The sequence below is a fragment of the Aethalodelphis obliquidens genome, unplaced genomic scaffold, assembly GCF_003676395.1.
Source record: "Aethalodelphis obliquidens isolate GAN/ISIS:26980383/991018 unplaced genomic scaffold, ASM367639v1 scaffold3, whole genome shotgun sequence".
Taxonomy (NCBI): Eukaryota; Metazoa; Chordata; class Mammalia; order Artiodactyla; family Delphinidae; genus Aethalodelphis; species Aethalodelphis obliquidens.
The window spans coordinates 33,811,788-33,839,237 of record NW_020837947.1 but is presented as its reverse complement, the minus strand read 5'-3'; the positions used below and the strand labels follow the sequence as shown (position 1 = coordinate 33,839,237).

General features: G+C 36.6%; 1 protein-coding gene across 2 annotated transcripts in view; it reads right to left on the bottom strand.

Moving 5' to 3' along the window:
* The window catches only part of PTPRK (protein tyrosine phosphatase receptor type K), a 569,502-nt gene that overhangs the window by 41,443 nt on the left and 500,609 nt on the right, over nucleotides 1–27,450 (bottom strand). Inside the window, exon 14 of one of the 2 annotated variants that reach the window (XM_027086803.1) lies at nucleotides 1,464–1,602. In XM_027086803.1, coding sequence (XP_026942604.1) covers nucleotides 1,464–1,602 — 139 coding nt within the window. The remainder of the gene's footprint in view (nucleotides 1–1,463; nucleotides 1,603–27,450) is intronic. The other variant, XM_027086811.1, reaches the window with a different exon arrangement.

Here is a 27,450-nt window from a genome sequence, read left to right as displayed (position 1 = left end):
TGTTTTCAAATAATTAACCAATAAAATCAGTAAGTTTAACCCAATTCTAACTGAGTGAAGACATAACCAGAGGCCATTTTTATGTTTTCATATCCAATCTGAAGTGGCTGAGATAATTTTAACTCTAAAGCAAAGTTTAATTAACTCTCTAAACTGTTTAGTTTAACTCTCCAAATATAAATTTAAACTAAATAGAAACATAAGATCTGAAAGTTATATTCAAAGATTTTATTGATCTTGATTGGCAAATTTGTGTTAGTAAAATACTTAAATCTTCCTGTCTCAAATATGATGTATTTTCCAACCACAGAGGTAGACAACAGCAAAAAGAGAAAGCACTATTGGGGAAAGCACGTATGTAGCTAATTTAACACAAAACACTACAATGCATACCTAATGTTTCTAATGCAGATGTGTCTTCTCCAACATATATATCTCCAGGGGATAATTGTAAAGAGGCAATACATTAAAATAAACTCTCATGGAATCATTAAACATGTAGTATGAGTCTTATCTATATTATTAATGATTTATTTTGAGTACAAAATAACAATCAAAATAGTACATTATATGATTTAATATAATGTAAGCAACATCTTTTATTATATTCAATATAATTAATGAATGACAAACACTTCTATACACCAAGGTATTTTAGGACTATACTCTGTAAAGATTTGTTTTTAAATCCTTCCAAATTTTAATATTATTTAAAACATACAATTGGAAAGATTGGAGAGTTGTATTAATTTCTAAAACAATGCCTTATAGATAATGACACTTTATGGAATAGGAAAAAGTTCAAGTTATAAAAACTGTATTCTTTGAAATGTTTTCTGGTAGAAGTATACCTTAATCTCCCAAATAGAATTCAATTTAAATTCCTGTAGGTCTTAATATCTTCATATAATTCCAGAAGATGGCGATATTGGTTGATATAGTATAAAAGACTAATGCTCAATTAAAAAAAATTGACTCTTCATATTAAAGTGCTGAAATATTTAGTCAGTGAATATTAATATACAATTTTGTAAAATAATGCCCATATTCTTCTTATCTTATTTGTAGCCAACATTTAGAAAAACAGAGTAAGAGTACAAAATAATTCATAGACCATAACCCAAATATCATAATAAACTCTTATTTTGCCATTCGCAATACATAATGCTTCAAAACATAAGATATGTTAATAACTCAAGTGTTTGAGGAATTTAAATTCATACACTAATTTCAAGGTTAAACTGACAAAAAGTATATTTTATATCCAAAATTAAACTGCAAATAACCAATAAGAATTTATTTACAAAGCATAAGAAACAGACCCAGATGCTGGCAACATTGTTAAAATTCAATTCTTGTTGTGTGTTCTAATTTAAAAGCACTCAGGGAAACAATAAAGTGCTTCAAAACTAGTGACAGTGACATATGGTAAGTGGGTGGGACAGAACAAAATCAGGTCTTACCTCTTTTTTACAATTAATATGACAACTAGAAGCAGAAGGACGAACACCAAAATCCCAGCACTAATTCCTGCTATTTTCACCACTCTGTCTGTCTGCTTGGCTGGGTCTGGAATCACTTCTGGTTCTTCTGTTGCTGCTGCTAAATGAATCAAAAATATAAGTTACTGAAAGCAGCTAATTATCACAGAAAGGAAAATTATTCCCAGCTAAAGCTTACCACAAAAAGACAACTTATTTTATTTGAATAAAGATAATCTGAAAATATAAATACAGTAGCATGCTAAACTCGAGCATGAGAGACTTATGGTAAAGAGAAACTTTTGAAGGGAGATTTTGTTAACATAAAAAAATAAAAACTTAGAAATAACTATCAAAGGGAACAGTTTTTCTCCAAGTATCCTTAAAAGTAAGAACACAGGAGTTTTAGCAAATAGTACAGTGGAAAGAGACAGGGTCAAATTTAGAGATTCATTCTTTTATCACTTCATTCAATAATCACTTCTCCACTAAAATGCAAGGTGTCGTGCTTGGGCCTTTAAAGCAGTGTCAACGGCATTTGTCTTGGACACAAAGGGTTAGGTTAAATAAATGCCTAGTCTAAGTGCTGGAGGTGTGAGTTTATGATGTGGTAAAAAAGATTTGAAATAAACAGTTTGGAGGAAGACAAGAATAAGCAAAGGAAAACAGATTCATTAAGTAATATTTCACATTCTCTTAACAAATAAAAGCCAGGTAATAAACTTGGGAAACAGAACTCTGAGAAGATGAATTTTTTTTTTTAATTCTTTATAATCGCCTCACTTTCTTTCTTTCTCAAAGCCACCACCATCCTCCACATACATACACAATTAATATTATAAATCCTACTCAATTTACAATCTCCAGTAACCCTTGGAAGACATCTTCCTTTACCTCATTTGCCTTGAAAACTGGCAAGGAAAGCATTATTATCTACATTTTACAGATTAAAAAACCTGAGGCTTAGAGATATAGGACAGATTAGAAATTGCTCAAGAACAGAGACAAAAATCTAACATATCTTCTATCTTCTAAAGCAGCATTTCTCAGTGTTTCCAGATCCATGGCCCCTCTTGCTAAGAATCTGTGTGACGGAGGACAGGTGATTCTTAGAATTAGGCACATTTGGGAAACTCTTAAAGCAGCCATCAGTGTCAAGAGATGATGGCTGAATGAACAAACAAAAGGATCCCTAAATCCAACCTCAGACCTTCCCAATGGATAATTTGATAATTCCCCTTTAAAATTACCCATTTTTCTACATTCCAATCCTTTCTTCTTTAGCGTCTCTCTCTTGGCTTCTTTACCCCCAAACCTCTGCTTTCACCTCCAGTTCTGCACATTTAAATATCCACTTCAGTTTTCCAACCAGCCACAGTTTCCTCCCAAAGGGGATGGACACAAGGTCGTTAACTTTTAATTTTTCCAAGTAGGAAATTAAAAAGAACTAATATATCTAATATCAGTGTCATTTCATAAAATGGTGCTTTAAAGGTAAACCAGTAGGAAACATAGTTTGAAGAAAAGTGTTAGAGAGAACACAGTTAACTTTGGAAAATAATTCACTATAACTGTCTTAATGTATCTATTTCAATTGGATAGGATAAAATCCCCATGGACCAGTATTTGGTTCCCATTATTCTCAAGAAAGAAAAACAAGCCTTCAGTTTATTTCTTCTGGTAAGCAAGGGAGTTTTCCTTTCTGACTTGACACTTTCCATTATATCCAGGCTTCAGGGAATTTCCAATCTCAAACAGAGGTAGTTCAATGCTTACCACATTTCAAACTACATATTATGTTTCAATTCATCAAAACTTGCATTAAATATAATGGAGATCTCTTCTTTCCCAAGAGCAACTTTAGAAATACATACGTATATCAGTGTGTGTGTATGTATAAATGTATGTGTGTATTTATGTATGTATACATATATATTCAATAAAAACAGGGGCAGTATATTTCAAAGTTGGATATAAAGCTAAAAAGAATATATTTATTGTTTGTAATTCTCAAATTGGATTGGTTTGACACAGTTACTGCTTGAAATAGGGAGACAATGTTTGATGTAGAAATCTCTAGAAAAAACTTCAGGGCATGCAACGAATCATTATTCACTATTTAAAGCTTAGGATCATAAGTTTCTGTGCTACACGTGGCTTTCAAAGGGTAATGATAATGATCCATTTGTGATTTTCTGAGTTAACTCACAGAATTAAACTTTCTGAAAGTCTTTGTAAGATTATTTCTTGTTCAGTGAGGTAAATATATATATATGTATATTTTTTTTGCAGTACGCGGGCCTCTCACTGCTGTGGCCTTTCCCGTTGCGGAGCACAGGCTCCGGACGCGCATGCTCAGCAGCCATGGCTCACGGGCCCATCCGCTCCGCGGCACGTGGAATCTTCCTGGACTGGCACGAACCCGTGTCCCCTGCATCGGCAGGCGGACTCTCAACCACTGTGCCACCAGGGAAGCCCAGTAAATATATTTTTAATATAACATTTTAATTCAATTAAACACATGCTATTATGGAATAACTTTACAAAGATATTATGCTGTAAGTAGTGTATGTTATATTTCATAAGAATCTTCAGAACTGCTAAGCTCCACCAGAAGCAGACAACCCTCACAATATACACAGGTGCAAAATGGACTATCATCACGAAATACGAACATCCAGCCTTAATACTGTGATTAATTATTATATAACAAAAGTGACATGTAGGTGATGGCTAAACAATTTCAAATACAGAAGATGAAGAATTTTTTAAAAGTCTCATTACTTAAATATAGATTTGCTTATAAATTAATCTAAACATATTTCCAGAAAAGAAAAGCCAAATCTAAAAGTAAATTTCTGACCAAGGATACTGATAACCTTGCAGGTGTATTCAGGGTGCAAAGTACTGAAACATTTATAATCTATTATGTAAAACAGTGTTACTACTTTAAAGTCATAGAATATATGTACTTGTAAAACAATGGACTTCAATTAATATTTACCAAGTGGTTAAGAAAGAAAAAAACACCAAGTTCATTCATTTGAGTTGGGTAAGACTGCTTGTTTGTCATGATTACAACTCTGGTGCAAAAGAGTTGTTCGTCAATGCTTCAAATCATTATAAATCTTGGGCATTGAAGGCTAATCAAATTCTCCAGGAACATGTGATTTGGTGGTTGTTTTCCCCTGATTGTGAATCCTCCTCAAAGTCTTTAGCTATGACTTATTATTACTATTACTAACAGCATTCTTATTAAATGTCTGTATAAATTTATTACATTAGATACCTTAATCACATGTATTTCTCCCACTTCTTGCCCTGCTAAACCAAGGAACATAAATATCCTATTAAAAATCATTCAACCTTAGAAGATTCATTAATGGAAACACAAGCAGTAGCCCCTAAGTGAGCATTTTCTATTTTCTTCAAAGAGAGCAAAAAGCTATTATAGTGACTGCACCCCTGAGCCCCGTTTATAATTTATGCACGTACACAAAGGCAATGTGGAGCACCTTTTTCAGAAATGCTTTCCTTTGCCATAAATCTTTACCTTTTTTATCTGCCAAAGAATATTCAAAGAGTTCCCAGTGTTGTGAAGCCTAGAGCAGCATAATTTTTTGGACAGTGGGAAAAAAACTAAGGCAGTATTTTATTTTTATGGAGCAAATTTATGAGATGCATTTTTTTGGCAAAAATAGTTAAAGCAACTTTATAAATTGTGTCCTTGCTCCCACTACTTAAAAAGAATTTACCTAAAACGTTTAGGTAAAAAATATACAAATACCTAAAAATACATAAATTTAATTAAAAATTAAAATTACATAATAGCTGCAATCATACAAATGCAATCCATCTTCATGATGGATATTAGAGATAGAAGCCTCTAAGTACAATATATTAGGTGATCTCACAGCGGCTTTAGAGACACCACTGTCCTGCAAATTCTACATATTCTCCAGGTATTTCACTAATGCTTTCTTTCCTCTTCAGTTATAATTCTGAAAAATTGTTCACACTCACTTTCCAATCATTACTTAAAATCCTAGAATCAGGCTTATGTCTCCCAATGCCACCACCCCACCATCACCACCATCTCTAATGACTTACTGGTTACTGAGTTCAATGTACAGATTTTCTTATTTCATGCAACCTCTTGATAGCATCTGACATTGCTATCCACTCTCTCTTTGAAACACTCCTTTCCTAGGGCTTCCATTACTTGGCCATCTCCCAGTTTTCCTATGACTTTAGCTTTTCCTTTCCAGATCTCCTTTGTGAGTGAGTCCCTCCCTTGTTTCCCTTAAAACTGGGTGCTGCTTTGAGTTCCTCAGCGAAAACTTGAACCTCTTGACACAGTTTTCCGTACTTTCTGGCTTGATAATTTCATCCACTTCTGTCAGTTCAGTTGCCATCCATGCTGGTCACTCTCAAATCAATACACAGTAGTCCCCCCTTAACCAGTTTCACCTTCCATAGTTCCAGTTGCCTGTGGTAAACTGTGGTCCAAAAATATTAAATGGAAAATTCCAGAAATAAACACTTCATAAGTTTTAACTTGCATACTGTTCTGAGTAGCATGATGAAATCTTGCACCATCCCAATCCTTCCCACCCAGGATCCCCAACCATCACGTCATCTGCTCCTGACATCCAACCATCAACTTCGTCATGGCTCCATGATTCAGGATCACCTGAAGCAGATGATCCTACTTCTGATACATCGTTAGAAGGTCAATAGTAGTAGCCTAACACTAGGACACAATGCTAATGTCATTTACCTCACTTCATCTCATCAGGTAGGCATTTTATCATCTCACATCACTGCAAGAAGAAGGGTACATACAATAAGATATTTTTGAGAGAGAGAGAGAGAGATACCGTATTCACATATCTCTAACTAAGGCCTCCAACCTGAACTGCTGACCCATATAGTCATCTGATTCTTGTTATATGTCTGCACCTCAATGTAGGAAAGTCACCTTCAACACACTATATCCAAATCTGAACTCATAATCTTACCCTTAAACTGGTTCTTCCCCTAGTGTGTCACCTTTCAGAAAATGACACAACCTTCTACAGTGTTCAAAGCCAGAAACCTGAGCATCATTCTTGAATCCTCCTCTCCTTATCTCTAGGATTAACATATAATTTGTCATCCAAACTGGAATGCTTTTGAAAGTAAAGGGGGATACTCTTAATAATTATGACAGGACAAAAGGCAAAAACTAGAATTGTCCTGGGCAAACTGGCATGTATGATCACTTGACTTTTTTTTCCTCATACAATAGTTGCAAAGTACTACTACTTCCTAAATATCTCCTGTCTCTACTTTTTCCATCCCCACTGCTACTGCCTTAACTCCGGTCAACATCATCCTTCACCCAAATTACAGCTGCCACCGGTCTTATCTCCCTGACTGCATTCTCTAAGCCTAATCCACATCAAAACCAACATTGCAGCACATAGTCTTTCTAAGACTGTACCATGTCACTCCACTAATTAGAACCTTCCAACGGCTTCCCACAACTGTTAAAATAAAGTTCATTAAAGCAGGGGCCATGTTTATTTTGCTTACCATTGTATTTCCAGTAGGACCTGGAAAGGAGCAACAGTACAAAGTATTGGTTGCATAAATGAAAGAATAAAACTAAACCTGCCTATGGTTGATTGTAATGGCATAAAGAAAATCAGTTGTCTTTTAAAAAAACCACAAGGATATATTTGACCAGACATATATCTTGTTTTTCTGGGTGTTGGCATAAGACGAACTTGGTACATACATTTCTAAATTGTCTCTATAAATTTCGACCCCTTCTGCTAGTCATTCCTTCACAAGGCTAACCTTTTCTACCGTCTGCCACATCAACCACCAAACCCAAGTGCAGGGAAATTCCAGCATCATGCGAAGTACAGGAGATTTGATATCAGCAAGACTCTATTTTAATTCTTAGTTCCTTCTCTTACTTGCTGTGTGGCAATAGCAAGTTAGCATCTCTTAGAGTTAATATCTCATCAAAAAGTAAAAATAATAACAGTGCCTATGTTATACAGCTTTTAGAAATAGTACGTGACATAATGACGGGAAATATTTTTTATAAACTGAAACACTTGTAGTGGAAAGCAGAAGTAGATGCTGCTGCCCTGGGTAGAGATGGCCTAGATGTTAGCCCTTTCGGCCTATCATATAAAAATTAAAAATTACGAATAGGAGAACTGACATTACTGAAAAAGTTTTAAAAAAATCTTAGCAGTCTATTGTATAAATATATAATGATGAGTTTTGTAAAGTGCATGTTATTAATTAAATAGTCTGCCACAGTGGATGTCTAAGCCTTAAGGGCATCTTGAAACATGCATTATTTAACTCAGTGATTCTTTGAAGTCACTTGCTTCATCATGTCATATGATCTTATGAAACTTGTCTTAGATTATTGAATAAAACACAGGGGCTGTCAGAGTTTTATATTGGTGAAAAGGGAAAACAGCTATATGTCACACATTTTCTTTAAATAATTAACTAGAATATAATTTTTGTTCTTGTTTAATAAAGATATGGGTATTATCTGAAAATTTCTGATGTGGAAAATAACAGTGCAGAAGTCTATGGAGGCTTTAAACAACTATGAAATTAAAGTATAGATTAATATTACAAATATTTAAACTTAATTTCACACTGCTTAAGGCAACTTTTTGTAGTCTTAGATTCTCTGAATTTGTTTTTAAAACCATAGTTCAAAATGTTATATAAAATCCTGAATAATAGAAATACTTTTTGAAAAAGCAAAAGAAATAGGTATCACATTTCAGGAATGTACTTAAAAGTCAAAAACCATGTAAAATATTATTTTTTATTTCACAGTAATTTAACAAAGGGCAAATATTTAATTTTACATATGGATTCTCCATTAAGCTTCCCATTTCAATTTATTTAATTGGGTAAAGTAGAGACTTACTGTGTTCTCTTACTTCTTAAACACAGTGGAGTCTGTCTACCAAGTTACCTCTGAAATCTGTCCTTAATTCTCCATTCCATCTTCTCACTGCCTCAGATCAAGACCCAGTCATCCTGCTTTTTCACTAAGCCTTTCTGCTTCCCATGTAGGCCTCCTCAGATTTATCCTCTATATTGCCACCAAAATGAGTTTTCTAAGATGTAAATGTCATTAAATGACTCCTTTAACTGCTTTCCATTCAAGAGGAATGGCAAATGTTCTTGGTATGGCATATAAGGCCTTTCAATATGAGGCTCTAATCAACCTTTTCAATCTCATCTACTGACAATTACTTTAGGGCAGGGGCCCCCAACCCACCCGGGCCGCCCAGCAGGAGGTGATCTGCGGGCGAGGGAGTGAAGCTTCAACTGCTGCTCCCCTTTGCTTGCATTACCTCTTAAACCAACCCCTCACCTCACCCCACCCCGTCCGTGGAAAAATTGTATTCCACGAAACCAGTCCCTGGTGCCACAAAGGTTGGGGACCACTGCTTTAGGGTATCTTACAACCTGAATCAGTTAAAAGCATCAGCCATTCCCCAAATACTGAAATACTCCTCGATCTATTCCAGGGTTTGGCAAACTGTGCTCCCTTGGATTGCATCCAGCAGATTTTGACTGCAACTATTATTATGATTGCAAATATTCCACCTTACAAGATAATGCCGAATGGTTACTGATGTAACATACCCACAGCAGTGTATGTAAGCTCTGTTTAAATTACATCTTAAAACTTTGTATTATCAGACTTTTGGAATTTTTGCCAATTTAGTGCTAGAAAATGATATCTAATATGCATTTGATTACTAAAATCATCTTTGAGATACTTGTTTGAAATATTTATACGTACTTTTCTGAAATGCTTGGTGTACAACTTTAATCCATTTTTTCCATTTGGGTTTCATCTTTTTCTTATCTGTTTATAGTAATACTTTATGTGTGAACACTAATCCTTTGTCAGTTATGTGTTGCAAATACCTTCTAGTGGGTGACATTTCTTTCACTTTAAACATAGTATCTTGATGAATAGCAGTCCTTAATTTTAGTGAAGTCAAATATATTAATCATTTATTTGAATTCTTAAAAACAATCTCTTCTTTTTTCTCTAAAAGTTTTAAAACTGTATATTTCATATTTAACCCTGGCTCTATCTGGAATTGCTCTCTGAGTATAATATACAGTAGGAAGGTATTTCAGGCCCCTCCACCTGACATAAATATCCAGTTATCTGTGGACAAGTTTTCAATTGATTCAATGATCTACAAAACCACTTCTGTCCTATATCCAAATTATATAAACGGAGGAATTCAGTTTCCAGATTTTCCATTATTTCCCAAGAGGCAATATTCTGTACTGACGTAACACTGTTTTAGCTCCATAGTATGTTATAATATATGATGGGCATGTTTACATGCCTAGTCCTTTTCCTCTGAAATATCTTGACTGGTCTTTATGTTTTGCTACGGGTAACTTCTTCAGATTAAAGTCCAGCTGATAAATGATCCCTTCACTTCTGTTAAAGCTGCTGTCAAAGTAGTCCAGCCACAGCAAAAGGCTTATTTTTCAATTCGAACAATTGTGCTTCTCTTCCTAAAAGTTCCATTTGGTTCTTTGCAACTGGTTCTTTGTTTAGTAACTCTTGATAGTATCTTGCTAATCTTTATGATTTGCACTTTTGTTTCTTTAAATATTTTGTACACAGCCTTTAGCTCTTTTGTATTCTGTACTTGACAATCCTAATCCCTGCAGTCCTCTGGGAATTAAGATCTGTTTTTTCTGCTACATCCCTCACAGTGAATTACTTTCATGAATGCTTGGGGACCTTTGGTTGTGAGTTAACTGCTTTATGTTAGTCTGTGAGAATCCTGCAGACCTAAATTGATCATGCTTTCATCTAAAAAAGAGAACTTTCATCAGCTTCTGCCAGTAACCATGAGGTGACATAGGGCTCGGACCATCTCTGCACCCCTCGAAAGTACCAGCTCTATATTTTTGTTATAACAAAACAATTGATCTGGGTTTCAGTCCCCGCTCTGCCACTCACTAGCTGGGTAATCTTGAGTAAGTTATTTAACCACGGCATTCCTAAGTTTTCTTATCAGTAAAATAGAAATGATAAAAATACCTAGGTTCTAGGTCGATGGAAAGATGACATGTGCTAAAATACATAAAGTCCTTAGGACAATACTTGGTACATAAGGTCTCAGTAAGTGTAATAATTAAATAAAACATAATTAAATTCGGATGAAACTCTTTTACCAAATCTAGATTTTTGAACCATAGCTAATACGTGTTCAAATAAACAGCATCAAATGGAGAGAAGTCTAATTTCTAAAAATACAGAGTTATTAACATTACTCTTTATCACATCCCATATTTGTCGAATACCTCAGGGATACAAAAGACTGTATTAGGCTAAAAACCAGAAAGATGAACAAATGCTCTTCCTTTAGAGAGTATATAATCTAGAAGCAAAATGATAAGTACTTTAATTGTACTTATTAGCAGAATACGCCAAGTACTAAAAAGAGGATCAACCAGGGGTCCTGAATAGGGGCATAGAACTGTATCTGGTTTGCTGACATCCTAAAACATTTCTTAGAATTATTCAACATCAAAGTCCAACTCTGCTTTTTAGATAAGGAAAAAACTCAGAAGAGGTGAATGGCTTTTTCATGGTCACAGTATTAGTTATTGACACAATTAAAAATACAGTTCATGCTTCCTGACTCCTATTTAGCACTTTCACTTGGGAGAAATGTGATTAGCCACCTATTTTAGGAATATTTTTTGCCACTACGAACTCAAAGAGAGAGCGAGAGAGTGAGAGAAAGAGATCAGAGAGGTATCAACTTCAATCACTACCTAAACGTAAGAAAGGAGTAAAGTTGGAGAGACAAAAGTACAAATAAATTGGCAGTCAAACCAAATCCTTTCTAGAAAGATCAGTCATGAGTAGATAGATGGATGAATGGAATCTTAAATCCATGAAGAAGGCATGGTTTTCCTTCCTTTCATTAATAAATGAATTAACTGTCGTCCCTGGCATGTACCTGGCACAGTTCTAAGCTCTGAAGATTCACCACTGAACAAGACAGAGAATATCTCTGCGCTCATGCAGTTTACATCCCTGTGCTGTGAAGCAGATGAGACGCAAGTAAATAAGCATCATCTGATAGTGAGAAGTTCTACACTGAGAATTAAAATAGGGGATGAGGCAGAAGACCATGGTGACCTCTTTAGATTCAAAGGTGAGGGACGATCTCTCTGAACAAAACCTGGAGGTAGATAGTGTGGCTTTTTACTGACAAAAGGAAGAGTGTACCATATCAGTAGCAAAATGTTTTGAATACCTTTTCTCTGTACTAGGTATTAAAGGGGGTTCAGAGATTATAGAGCTATCTACCTGATTTAAAAAAAATGTTATTTTTTTAAACCTCAAGTAATACAGGTGATCAACGAATAACAGTAGAGTGAATTAAAATTAACTTGGGGAAGTAAAAAAATAAGAAGACCAATAATATAATGCTATGACCCTGGGGAATAATGAGCTGGGCAACATTTATGCCAAAGGTACAGGAAGTGGAAAGGAAAGTGTAAATGATAAGGAACTACACTTTCCACATACTAATTATTATGTGTAGGACATCCAAGTAGTAGTGGCCTATTAAGAATAAAGTAGATTGAGCTGAAGATTACTGAGAAATAAATCGAAACAAACAACGCTGGATCACATATACACACACAGTGTTTATAAAAGTAGGCTACAGAACAACTAAACCTGAACCTTAAAGTGAAATGTTTATAAAGTGATAATGTAGATATCTGGTGTTGTTGGGGGAAGAAAGCTTCATGATAATGTCAGTGATATTTTTTTCTCCTATAAACTACAAGATCAGGAAAGTCTCTTCTTCAGGGAAAAATCTGGAATATTAAAATCCAGGCACTGCATTTAATTAAAAGGCAAATGCACTTGACATTTTTGTTGGCACAGAACTCAGAATGCCAGATCTGGGCCAGTCATCCCAATATGTCATTTAGAGCACAAACAGGAAACACACACACGCACGTGCACGTGCGCGCACACACACACACACACACTTGAATGTAATATAATTTGAAATAATAGAGAAAGAAACAGAGACCAAAGAAAACCTTTATTAGTGCTCAAATGTGGATGTGATAAGGATGTGATGTAATCTAAAATAAATATGACCTACCTTTAACCTATTTCCATTTTCGTTATTTGTAAAATGGGGTTAAGATTAGCTGCTTTGGGGCTGCTTTTAGTTATGAATCCCACTTTCATTTTCAGCAGGTCATTTTCCACCAAGCCTTGGAAAATTCATTAATCTGGCGTATCTCAGGAGAGCATGCAACATGGTTTAAATCATATTAATAGAGGTTGCAGTGCAATTTTCACAGGTGTTTATTTACTAAATTATAGCCTGCCTTAATATTGTACAGAGGAGCCAGATTAAAAAGTGATTTTATTTGAGTTCCAGCTTTTCTAAGATAATTTAGTATAAAGTCTAAATTATTAATATATGTTTTAGAACTTGAGATTGGTTTTAATCCTAAAATATCTTTTGGCTGTGAGTGAACAGTTAGGAGCCACATTTTTAAATGGTTCTTGATGGTCTAAAGTTATCTAAGCCCTGGCTATATTTCACAATTTCTACTTCTCAAAATATCTAGCAAACACTTAAATCCAAGATACTTTAATCAATTACATTTTGTACACTTCTAGATAATAAGCCTTATTTTTACACTCAAAGCCCTCCCCTTGTCTAAACAGGACCCCTTCAATAGAAAATTTCTATCTCCTCAATGAAGGCTTCCTCTGTTCTTCAATCTCACCCTCTTCTGAATTCCTATGCCCTTATAGATTCTGTTTCTTACCTGTACTGTAAATCACAGCCTAATAGAGGTAGGGTGGAGTTTTGGGAGGCGCAAGGTTAACATTCACTGATTATATGAACTCGGAGGAAATTAGACATCTTCTTTGAATATCAGTTTCTTTTATGAAATGGGGCAATAATACTCTTTCATACATATTCTAAGGAGTAAATGAGATAATCTTAAAGAAAATTCATCAAGGTTTGTTTCCTATGTGTGTTTTCCATATCTTTTCTTCTTTGAGGGCATACACCAGCATCTCTCTCTCTCTCTAGCAAATAGTAGGGATTCAGGAAATACTTGATCTCCAAATCCCTCACATGAGTTAGAGATTTAACCACCAATAATCTGCACGACACTGTTTGGGAGACAGAGTTTTACAGTGTAAATGCAAATAGGCTACCTAAGCTTTTTGCCTATTATTTTAAAAGGTATGTATTTGGTATAAATTCATTCCCAGAAGAAGAATGCCCATCAGTGGTGGCTTCAGCTCTCCCATACCCTGAGAAATATCCTCTTCTCCTTTATCCTCGTTTTATACTCCACTGTGACTAATTTTTAAACCACGGTGGGTTTTTTGTTTTGTTTGTTTTGTCTTTTTGCCTGTTTGTCATCCCAACTGTTGGTCCCTTACTCTTCTTCCCTTAAGAGCTAATTCTCAGAGCCCTCAAACAAGTGGCCTCATTTTTCTTTGACCTTTAGTATATCTGCTTTTTCAATTACCTCCAAGCTCACTGAATTCACTGCTCACATACTTCTTCCACTTTCTGTTTTGAATTCCTTAAAGCTGGTTTCTAAGCACCTCACTCCAAAGGAGTCCTGCTACTGTCAAGGACTCCTAGCTTATGGGGAAAAAGAAAAATGTCATTTATTCTGAAGAGATCTCTGAGGCACTGTCCCCCAGTATGACCAGATCCCACAGCTGGGTTCCCGGTCCTCAGTACTCGCTGGCAGATCTGCTCTTCTTGGACAATGCTGAACCACAATTCTTCCATTAACCTCAATGTGAACTTGCTCTTTTTCATGGGCTTCTCTGAGCCTTAGATTTTATAAGCATATTTCTTTTCCAGTCCCCCCAACCTAATACGTTTTTATATTTTGGGGATATAGAAAGCCAAACGTTTCAAAGGAAAATTGTGCTCTTCTACAAAGTTTATACACGCTTGGTAGATGATGTGATAGATCCCGTCTAACCTTAAGTACTGGGAGATCACTACGTAAACCAACATGCTCTGACACAGAGATAAGACACTTACTTCATAAAATCCCATCCTCAATACACTGTTCTTCTTTAAGAATACTGAACTTCTCTTACCTGTAGTGAACTCAATAGTGGGATCAACAGAAGCCAGGAAAAGGGCAACAGAGGTAAAGCAAAGATTAAAATCTGAACAACGAAGTATAACTTGAGGAACTGTGATCATTAAAGATAGTCAATAAATTACTAATAATAACATCATGTGCATACTAACAATTATTCCAAGATTCTTAACTGAAGATTGATTTCTAATTGCCTTGACAAAGAACAAGGTGAAATTACAAGCAAAAAAATCAGGTAAAATCATAGGCTCTACTCTGTTTTTCTTATTGGTTTTTGCAGCATAATAATTCCTTCAGTTTTGCAAGAATAAAGATTAGTGTCTGTTTTAACTCTTTCATTTCCTTCTTTCAACTTCTTTTCCTTTCATTTCCTCTAGATAACGTTCACTCGGTTTGCTCCCCATCTCTCTTCCATATCATATTAGATCTGTGAGATTTCTCCAAAAGCTTAGTCTTGAGTCTGCAGAAAACAAGAGCAGTAGTGTGTGTGCATGTGTGTGTGTGTGCCTCACACAAGCTCTCCACTCTCACCTGCACAGCCATGTTGCACCTGTGATTTCCAAGCTGCATTTATAAGGGGTGAACTGGCAAAATTCCACCCTCTACTCTTTCATTAGAAGTGGACACAGAATCAAAAGGAATTGAATCCAAATCGACACAAGACAGCTGGCCCCATCCCTCTCTGGTAGCAAAATGAATGAGCCTTGACAAGGAGTGTGAATTCGCTTGTGAACAGGCAGTTCCCAGGTAGCGCAAACTTTTTGCTCAGTCATGGACATGTTTACCTGCTACCAATGGATAGTGGGAATGAGTAGGTCTGATTATTCTAAATGATGAGCCCCAAGACATGCTGATAGGAGACAAATTCAATCCTGGGTTTCAACTGTGCTGTGTTCAAAGAAAAAAATATTCTTCTCTTTGCAAGGTATCCTTTTATCACAGGGGATTTCATAAAAGGAACCAACCATGACACAACTCTTGCTGGAAAGGAAACTGCACTGGAATTAGGTTCCTGCAGTCATATCATAATCCACCTGAATTTACCTTCTCAACATCCTCTAACCTGCCTCATAGGCCTGAAGAAATAGAACATCTGGCTAATGACTGAGGGCTTCATTTTGTAGCAGGAAAGAAGGATGCCAAGTGTGACACATTCTTCTGAGGACACACCTGATGGTTTCTAAAAGAAGGAGTGAGAGTCTGAAGACTCTCAGGGTAGCTTTAAGAAGGAAAGAATGGGGAAGGCAGGAGAGGTGTCCTTAAAGAAAACCTCTTGTGGAAGGTCTAAGTATAGAAGCATGCTTCTCACTGATGGTAAAGGAACTAAGTATACTTAAGTCAGCTATAATTCCCCTATTTATCCCTTCTTCACCATTACAGTCTTCCTTCAGGACAAGACCTTGAATAACCATGTTGCTTACAGTTTGAACCATTTAATCTGGTGGAACAAAATGGGGTGGGTACATGGGTGGGAAGGGATGGGCCTGATTTGCTCCATTTCCTCGGATCTGGGAAGCCAGTTGGCTTTTAAAATGGATCAGCAAACTATGATCTTACAAATCCTCTTGCTTTCCAGTAGCATTTTTAAAGAAAAAGACAAGATTAATGATTCCCTATTATGTTTGCAATACAATAAATGTATAAATTTAGTATCAAGTTTAAAAAAGTGCTATTTTAATAGGGTATGAAGCTAGAATTACATTTTAACTGATCTCTGAAAACTACTAGAATTTATCAGAGAATTTACAAGCAATTTTACGCAGCACACCATGGTAAGAATAAACATATTTTACTGTTCTGCATAGCTAAGTGAAGAGACCCACCTCTGGACAGGAACAGAGAGGGTGCCCAGCTATACTAGTGTTCCAATTAAGAACTGAGAGGAAGGCAGGGAGCTTCTATCAGAGATCAGTGGTTACCACTCACTTGGGCATCTGTATGACTTAAACGTGTATATTGAAACCAGTACCCCTCTTTAGAGAGGACCAGACAACCTCAGACCCATTCATCTGTTCTGTAGCCCTTCCCTACTAACTTCTTATTGGCTCCATCTCTCTGGAGAACTCTAAGTAATACACTACCATTCATATTATTTCCAGCACTTGAATTTGCCTCCAGCGTGTTTGAACGTTCTATATTTTGCTATGGTTTACTATTAAAACTCTTCTGGGAAGTATTCTTTTCAAAAATATGATAAAAACAAAGAAACAATCACTTCTCAAGTAGTATATTTTAAAATAGAACCATTTAAATCTCTTATTTTTGCAATCAGAGGACATCTCTAGGGCAATCAGATAATTCAGAGATTTTAGTCTCTGTCCATCCATATTTTTGTTTTCAAAACAGGCATTGAACCTACTCATGAAGTTCAAGCTACTTAAATATTCCAAGTCATAACAGTAACTCAATCCTTTAAATATATAACATTTCAAGCCATATGAGCACACTAAAATATTTCTTCGTTACAGCTGTGTAAACATCTGGATAAATCATATCCTATCATGTCACCATGTACTTTAGCAAATGAAAGTCGATTCTAAGCACATGACCACAACTACTTGCAATGTAACAGATGATGCTCTCAATATAAGACTGTGTTGCTATGGCATCAGCAAACCACAATCTTATGAATTCTCTTGTCTACCCAGTACATTTTTTAAGGGAAAAGAAAATATTAATGGTTACTATTATATGTTTGCATTTATAATAAATATAAATTCAGTAGCAGGAACCAACCATTATTATAAATTAATAATTTACTAGTTTTGTAGTACATAAAATTAGAACTACATTTGAACTGATCTATGATAATTCCCAGAATTTACCAGTAGACTTTGTAGTATTACCACTACATTTTTGCAGTTCATTAGCATGTACCAATAAAATGAATATGAAAGAATAAAATGTAACAGCAATATTTACCTTTTAAAGGAAGGCCATACAGTACTAGTTTATTTTGCAGTACAACAAGCATATCTCTGACATATATGGAATAAATTCTACAAAGCTAAAGGAATAATAATAATCTTTTAAATTAGATTATCTCAAGCTATTTCCAAATCCCCAACAAACACTGAAACAGAGTTCTGTATTCTGGGTATGTGAACTTGGCTAACAACAAAGATTTGCATAAGACATTCTTTCCCTATGAGGCCAAGTTTTGTTTTTCTTCATTAGTTTCTATAAATTCTTATTCCAAAGTCTCTGATTCAGACAGATTGTTTTCTCCAACTTTTGTAATATCAAAGTTATCTACGCTGAACCTCAAAGGAGACAAGATATTCTTATAAATCTTTGCTAAATTGTCTTATCTTATAGAGAAAGACTACATAAACACATTTAAATAAAGATGAAAATCAATGGTTTGTAGTTTAGAAAACACTGGTTATATCCTTGCTCAAAAAAGATAAAATGCCGACTAAACAGCTACACCTAAGATACATATTCGTTTCCAACTGTCTCTGTAACAAATTTACCACAAACTTGGTGGCTTAAGACAACAGCCATTTATTCCCTTACAGTTCTGGGGATCAGAGGTCCAAAAACAGTATAACTGGGCCAAAATCAAAGTATTGGCCTGTTTATGCTCCCTCCAAAGGCTCTAAGGGAGAAGACCATCCTTGGCTCTTCCAGCTTTGGCAGCTGTTAGCATCACATCACTCCAACCTCTGTCTCTGTGGTCATGTTGTCTTCTCCTCTGGGTGTCAAGTTTTCTTTTGCCTCTTTCTTATAATATACACATGATTGGATTAGGGCCCATCCAGTTAATACAGGATAATCCTCTTGTCAAGATCCTTAATTATATCTGCAGATATTCTTTTCCCTTATGAGGTCACATTTATAGGTTCCAGAGATCAGCACCTGATAGTTTTAGGTGGCCATTATTCAGCCTATTAAAATCTGTATGCTTTCTAATGTGTTTTAGAGAATATTTTTCCAGATAAACGTGGTAGGTAATCAAAAGAATCCCAAAGGAAAGAAATCAAAGTGATGGTGCTGAGTGGCAGGGAACAGAGAAGACAAAGTTGACAATTTGCCACCTTTGACAGTGCTTGTCACAGGTCTGCTTCTCTTCATTCCCACTGTTTAGTTATTTGTTTTTATTGCTAACAGAACCTCTCCGCATTCTGCACATACTCATACACACAGTAGCTAGAGAAGGGCCTGTGATGTGCTTCAAAACTTTATTATTCTATGTGTACATGTACCAAAATGGTCCTTCCTTTAAATCAGGTAAGATAACACAATGCAGTCATAATAGCTGTTTCTCAAGAGCTGAAGGGCTATATTTGGAAAAGGTATGAGAATCATTCATATACATCAAGCTTATTTTCACAAAGCCCTTAATATAATGAAAGGAGTATATACCCTAATTCCTCTTGCTTCATCACATGTTCCAAACTCTTTGCATCTCCAGCTGCGGTCCTGCTCTATTCCTTTGTTGCAAGTCCAATCTCCTTTGTCCCTTCAATGTCTATCTCAAATCCATCTTTTCCATGACGCTTCCACCACTTGCTCTGGTAACAAATTACCACTTCATATATGAAAATCTCATGATCTTTTTTTGAAAAAAATCTTTTTAAAATTAGAATCTCACAGTCTTTTAAAAAAAAGGTCTGGATTATTCCTTGTTTCATACTTCATTAAATATACATATATTTCCCCCATTACACTGTGAGCTCCTTAAAGGCAAGGACTGTCTTACTCAGGATGGATGTTCTTTGACCTGATCTCCATCCCTATCAATCCATATGTTGCTAAAGAGACTTTCATATGGCTGAGGTTCAATAACTGTTCAATTAATTAAGCTTGTTCTCTACTGTGGGCAAAGTAGTTCTGATTATATATGACTTTGCTTCCCCAGTCAAATTATAAAGGAGAAAGATGATCTTTTCTTAGTAAAAAGGATAGTTACTATAAGGCACATAATATACATTTCTTAAGAATTTGAATGACTAAAGAGGGGCAAGATTTATATTTGAAATTGGTTATTTTAAATAGCTACCCAGAATAAAAATTATTGTTTCAAAGAAGAGAAATAACTGTTAAAGGAGTACATTATAGCATATGCTTTAGTCTTTCAAATGATATAATTTCTCTGGGGAAAAAAACCTCTTTCAAAGTGTACATGCAAATCATACTATCAAATAGTACATCACTTTTAAAATTTCAAAATATAGGAGATCATAGACAAATTTATTTTATCCAAGCCAAGAAGTATAGAGTCTTTATTTGTTCAACAAATACTTGAATACTTTTACATGCCAGGTGCTGGATAGATGCTGGGGATGTATCAGCCCGTAAGAGTTAGAACCTATCTTTTTAGCTTAAAGGGGAAAAGAGACAGTATACAGCTAATCGTGATAAATCTTCTGACATAAAAGATAGGGTATTATGAGAAGATTCCAAACTAGTTTGGGGAATAAGAAAAGGATAATTATACTGAGGCCTCAAGGGTGCGTGCCAGTGAGACAAAGATGCTGAATGAATAGATACTGCAGTCCTAGGGCTGTAACTATGCAGAGAGGTCAGAGATGAGAGAAACAGGTTTGTGAGCATCCTACTATAGAATATTAGTATACTGTAGTATAGTGACTGCAGCCATACTAAAATCTTGTAGCAAGAGTACAAGGAAGAGGGCCCAGATCCAAGCCCTGAGTAGGGGTTAAAAACAAAGGTAGCAGGGTGGGTAAGCATTTCAGACAGGTTCAAAGGCCTTCTTGCAACAAGCAATTAGACAGCTTAGTGTGGCTAACTAGTGGGAACTGACACAAGGCCACACTTGAGAGCTAGGTTACAACCAGATAATGCAGGGCTTTGTAGGCCACACTTAAGAGTTTGTTTTTGTTGTTTTTTTTTTTTTTTGCGGTACGCGGGCCTCTCACTGTTATGGCCTCTCCCGTTGCGGAGCACAGGCTCCGGACGCGCAGGCTCAGTGGCCATGGCTCACGGGACCAGCCGCTCCGCGGCATGTGGGATCTTCCTGGACCGGGGCACGAACCCATGTCCCCTGCATCGGCAGGTGGACTCTCAACCACTGCGCCACCAGGGAAGCCCTCACACTAAAGATTATAAGCTTTATTTTAAGAGCATTTGGAAACCACAACGAGTATTTTAAACAAGTGTCATAAACAGATTTTCATTTTTAAATGTTCTTTCTGGTTAGAATGTGAAGAGGCAGTAGGAAGAAGGCAATGGCAGACCGGAAGGACCAGCTATGGTGATACTACAGCGGTGCACACAAGACATGAAAGTGGCTTTGACCGAATTAGTAGCAGTGGCCATGGGGAAGAAAAAGAGACAGATTTAAGAAATGTAGGTAGTGGATTAATAATGTTTGATGATTGGTTGGATAGGGGATGTTAGGAAGAGAAAAGAGTCAACCATAATTCCCAAGTATTTGAACTACTCAGTGGATGGTAGTGATATAAACTGAGATAAAGAACACAGGAATAGGGGCAAGTTGTAGGGGGGGAAAGATCAGATTAGTTTTGAACTTCTTGAGTCTATGTGCCAGTGAGAAAGAGATATTACAGCTACAGGGCTGTAACTCGGAAGAGATATCTAAGAGATACAGGTTTGAAAGTCATCCTAAAACAGAACATGACTGCAGCTATGGTAAAGTCTTGTATAGCAAATCCAAGTGAGAGGAGAAGAGGGCCCCTATCCAAGCCCCAAGAAACACCAAAAAAGGAGTAAAAGCTGGCAAAACATGCTAAGAAATTGTGGATGGAAAAAAATCCCCAACAAACCATGATAGTAGGTTATTATGGAAGAAGCCAAGGAAAGCAAAAGTCTTGGTTTAGTCCTATTCTAAGTTTAGATAGACAGGGGAAGTATTTACCCAAAAGGTTATTTTTAATTGTGATTTTTCAGTATGAGAACTAGAGGGCAAGGAACATGTTTATTTGGACATTTTCAAATTGCACAAAAGACTTAAGTTCTTTGTAAAGTGAAAAATATATATATATATATTATTTTAAACCTCATGCATGGAATAAATGAGTTACTAAGTATGATACATCTAAAGCCTATAATCCATTAATAGATAGCAACTAGAAATTGACAAGGAGCATTTTGGGGACAAATTTGATAAAGCAGTTGACAGTATATCAACAGTTCTGCAAAAGTTTATGGTCCATGAAAATTTTATCTACATATGTGGTTTTGTATTATAATGATGAAAATCATATTATGTCTAGCTTGTATTTTTATGAGATCTCTCTGTAAATATCTTAGAAAGAGTTTACAGGTTTGTTTTACTGTTATTAGAATAGCCAAAGAACCAGGTACGACACCGTTTTACAGATCAAAAGGGCAGCAGGAAAAATTGCTGTGTACTCTGGGCAAGTTACTCTGCTTCGTTGAGACCCAATTTTCTCAACTTTAAAATGGGATAAATCCTGCTCTTTAGGTTTGTTTTGAAGATCACTGAATACATATTTAGATCATTGAATATACATCTGGAAGTGCTTTGCACATAGCAGGAACTTAATATATAGATATAAGTATCAAAATTATGGAGTAAAAAATTACTGGCATGCAACATACAACACACTTTGGCAAGATTACATAATTTTGCAAAATATTACTAGCATTTTTTGCATAGTGTCTCATGCAAACCTTTTTCAAATTATTTTTAAAATGGAACAGGGATTCAGTGGTAGATGAGGAAGTTATTAATCATTTCATATTATTTCCCTTCCCCTTGCAATAAACAGAACACATCTTCACACTGAAATTGTGACTTACCCAACATTCTAACCATCTCCCCATTTCATTCATTCAGTTTGTATTTGTTAATTCATTTAATATTTTTGAGCACCTGCTGTGAAAGCGGCTGAGGGCAGACTCAAGGGTGACCCAAGCCCCGCTCTCATGGAGCCTACAGTCCAGAAGGGGAGACAGATGTTAAACAAAAAATTATAACTGAGTTCAGTGCCACAAAGGAAAAAGACAATTCACTTCTTTTCCAGACTTGACATATTTCACAGTGCCCAGAGAAGTCTGGATTCTTGAGGGACCTCACCACTTGTCTCATAATTTACAACAATCACTAGTCTGGCCCCATTAATGTACACAGCTAACACACACTTTCACTAGCAAGAGAAGAAAATACCTAACATCACCATGTGAAGACTGAAGTATTTTCACTTATTCATCGTATCTTGGAACAGCGTATACATCATTTTTCTTAGAAGCAGACTCTACTAGCATGCTTCCCAATAGACAGAATTGTTTGTCCCTCTAGCAAATAGGTGATTATTGTCTGGCTGTTCATTAGTTCATTCATTGAAGAAATATGTACGTTGGGCAAAAATGTAAGTCAAATGGTATAGTTAGTACATGAAAATGAGTTAAGACAGCGCCTGCCTTCAAAGAGTTCAATGAATCTTTCAGGAAATTGTGCGCCTAAAAGCCAAAGTGACCTTCTAAAAATTTTTTTCACAACTTCCTCTGTTGAATGAATGATTACTTAAGAGCTTCTTAAATGCCAAGTTCTTTTGATATATTATTTCAATCAACTTTCACAAGCACCTATAAGGCTGGGAGGAGGTATTTGTATCTTCCTTTACAGATGAGGATGAAGACACAGAGGCTGGTATCACCTCTTCCCTGGTCTATCTGGCAGGGCTTCCCTTATTGAAGTTTCTGATTCCAAGTCCCACTCAACTCTATCTATCTCCAGCATTCATGTGTGGTTTTCCTACTATTGGCCTGTTTAATATCTTACAAAACTTTCAGAGAAAATGAAAATGAGAATGTAAATTAAATAACAGTATTTAGCCACCTAAAATGAAAACATATAATGTGGGACAAGCTCATGATACAACAGTAAGTACAAATAATAAGAAATTACAATTACTACAATTATGGAAAATATTTATGTAAGCATTTGATAAGAGGAACGAAATAAGCAAAAATAATAATAATTCTGTAAGGATATAGTTTCAAAACATTTCATGTTATAAAATTGTTTTAATAATTTTTTAAAGCAGAGGAGAAAATGAAACCCTAAAGAACTATTGATAGCTGGCTCCTGCTCTCAAAATTAAGTTTAATCCTGAGTCTTACAGTCCTCCTATAACCCTGCATCAACATACCTTTTAGCCTAATTTCTCTACATAGCTTTTCCTGAACATTCCATTAACTTTGCTCGTACTGGTCCCTATTCTAGATAAGGTTTCTGGTCTTTCCACCAGCTGATCGCAAGTGTCATTTTGTACAGCATTCTTTTTTCTGTCTTGGCACATTCTATCACAATTATTAGCTCATCTGTCAGGCTCTCTCACTATTCACAATTCCTTGAAAGCATGAGCCACATCTTATTTTTTTCAATGTGGCAGAGGGTAGGTGTGCAACATAATTATGTTAATTGAGTATTTTTGTACACTTCCATCAGTGGGGACCTTTTGTATTTGATATGATGTTTTGACAGTTTCTGATGGCAGGTTAAGATGGTAAATTCATTCCACTTTGACATGGTCATAATTCTGCTCCCCAATTCTTCCAACTTCCTAATTCTTTTAGTGAGCTAAGAATTCAGATTCAAAGTAAGGTTAAAATTGTGCTAGACTGCTTGTGACTTCAATTATCCATATTTCACAGTGAGGACTTGGCCAATGGAAGGTCAAATGTCTTACTTTGCCCACTCTTCAAAACACTTGTGAGCGTGGTGTTCCAGATATGCTGGAGACTGAGGATGGAAGAGAGAAGATGACAGGATCAATGCTCTTCAATGCATCACTGCTTTGGGTTAGGTTCCCTAGAAGCAAAGCCTGAGAGAAGGATTCGGATGCACATGATTGAAGGGAGTGCTCGCAGGAGAAAAGGAGAGAGGGAAGCAGGATAAGACAGATAAGACTGTGGTCTCAGCTGGAGTCTAACTTCAGACTGATCCCAAGGGGAAGCTCAGGAGCGTGAACTGCCCCAGAGCCGACCTCACCTTGAAATGAGGAAGCTGGCTTTTATACCTTCATGGCAGTTAGTTATTGGCTGTAAGCTGACAGAGTTGGAAGGTGAGCACATAAAGCCCTGGGAAATGTGAATGCTTTTAAACCAGAAATGATTCTGAAGAGCAGAGGGGAGTTGTGAGCCACTGGCAACTAACACTCACAGAAACTCGGGAATGGGTCCACATGCTTGGTAAAAGACAGAGCGCCCAAAGTGACAAGAATCATACAGAAGTACAACCTTCAAGTGACAGCCTAACCAGCTCTTTAAAAGAAGAATATAAAGCAGCAAGAGACATTTTGAAAGATACACATCATAGGATTTCTAACTTAGCCAGCAGTGTTTCTAGCTCAGCCAGAGCTGTTCATATTTATCTGTATATCCTGACATTACCTGTAGAAGGTCCTTAAAACCTGATTCTTCCATTAGGTGACTGTGTCATGTGAGACATGGATGTTTCTTAGCTCCTGTTTCTAGCTGTGTGTCTTGAAATTGCTTCCTTGGATTATTTTAATCTTATCAAAGCCTTCATATGTGTGACTCAAACTGAAAAAGGAAGCTTTCTTCATTTCCACAGAATCAATCCTACATGGTTGATCAGATAGCGGCTGGATTATTCTCTTAAAAGCAGCTCATTCTCTGCACAAAGCACGTGCACATCAGGTTTCCTTCTTAGTTCCCTAAGTCAGAGATCAAGTTCAAGAAAAATTTCAAGCTGACATGAAAGGAGTTCTCCTCAAAAGTCAAAAATGTCGTTCGCCACAGGCTACACAAAACTTTTCACATGGAAATTGTTATGAACATCTGAACATTGCATGACTGAGTCACAGCATTCATTTTTCTCCCCTAACAAATATTTACTAGACACTTACTAGGTCCAAAGAAAGACACTAAAGATATGTCTGGCAGATAAATTAAAATAAAATGAAACTCCATGTTTGGAAGTGATGTTAGACATCACCATATCAACAAAACTTTTAATAGCAAGGAAACTTTTTAAAAATTTAAAAATCCTATGTAGAAGCCCAAGAAAAGAAATAAATGAGAGGGCAGACACAGTAGCTGAAGCAGAGATAAGGAACTTAAGTGTTGAATGCTCTGACTTCACCTTGCCCCACATCCTCGAAAACCACTCATCTAACTGGAGGTGAGGTACAGTTTAGGTAACACTGTTGACTGGTGAGTTGGCTAAGGCCACACAACTTGATTCGTAGAACCCAGATTATCTGACTCCAAAGCCTGGTACATTTTCTTTCACATCACAGCTAAAGGTATAGTTCCTGTCTTCTGAAACTTTGCACCTTGTCTGGAAATAAAATGCACAAAATCACAGTACAAGTTGTGTGACTATGTAAATGCTGCAGGATAAATGCTGGAAACTCAGAAGAGGAGAGATGTGAAATGGAACTCTCCTGAGTCATTCTCAGAAAAAAACTGATGCAGTAATTTCAGTGTCGGTATAAAACTTCTGTATGTTCTATGTAAGACTAGACTGTGATAATCAGCTTTATTGTGGGGTTTTGCAGGGAGCAGACAGATCATTAGAAAAAGGCAAGTACTCAAAACTTCAAATTCCAGTTTTAAAAATCACCTATGCTTCTGTTCCCCAATAACCCATTCCTCCAACTGTTTCTGCAATCAAATTGAGCCCAGTCTTCTTTTCTCATCTTTCCTTGTCTTTTCCTTTGTCTTTCAATTTGTAGATTTTGAACTAAGTTAAGACAGCTTAAGAAACACTAAAATTTAAAGTGACTAAGAGATGAATCACCCCCTACTTTCTTTCCCTATAAGAAAAGCACCTGACCAGTTGGTCCAGTGGCCTGTCTGAATCAGTGTCCTGGAGCACAGGCCCTGTCTTTTGCTGTACCCTCCCCCCAGGTCAAGGCCCTCCAGGTGCGACAAGCTACCAAGCTGTACTTGTCTCAGCTTCCAGCTGGCGGCAGTCTAGTAGCAGTCACAAGATCAGGGACTTCCTGTGAAGGCGGGCTTTATTTGAACAGTTCAAGCGTTTCTTGTTTGTTGTGCCTGCTCTGATCTCAAAATCCTGTCTGATTTTGACCTCTGACCTGTTCCTAACTTCCAGCTTCTGCAGAAGGCAGACTTTGGCGGCTTCCTCAGCTGCTGCCTCTCACCTCCAGCATGTAAGCTCTGCCTCCCAACTCAGTCTTCCCTTCAAGTCAGTACTGGTTGGTTCCTGCCCCACCCCACCCATGCTTCTGGGTTCTGTGCAGTTTCCCAGCCTCCTTGTGGTTTTCCTCCTTCTGGCCTCTGGCTCTGTGCGATGCGTCATGCTGATTCCCACAAGCTCAGCCAGTCACCTAATGAAGATCAGTAACAGGACTTTCCCTATTTTGTTAAAGGTTTGTGAAGGCCACCGCTCCAATAGCTTCATCAAGTCACACTTCTAGGAGAGTAATTCTAAACTCTGATTATAATCCAGGAAATTTTCAACCAAATATAAAGGTCATTATTTATAATGTCTTACTTGCCTATAAACTGATAATTAGGTTAAAAAGCCAAGCATCAAATATGAACAGTCAAACTATCAGGGTGAAAACATACAGCTCTCTAAGAGGATGAACAGATGCAGTAATTCTGGTTTCCAAGGGTTGAAAGGTTATGTAGCTTCTACAGTGTTTTATATTTTAAATCAGTCCCATGAAGAAAGGAGTCAGTAGCATCTGGCACAGATGTAGGTCTGGCTGCTGAAGGAAAATCGGCGGCAGTGAGGTTCACCAGGTGAAACGCAAAAACACAGTCACGACAGGATTGCCAGCACCTGGCACCAGATCTTATTCCCTTG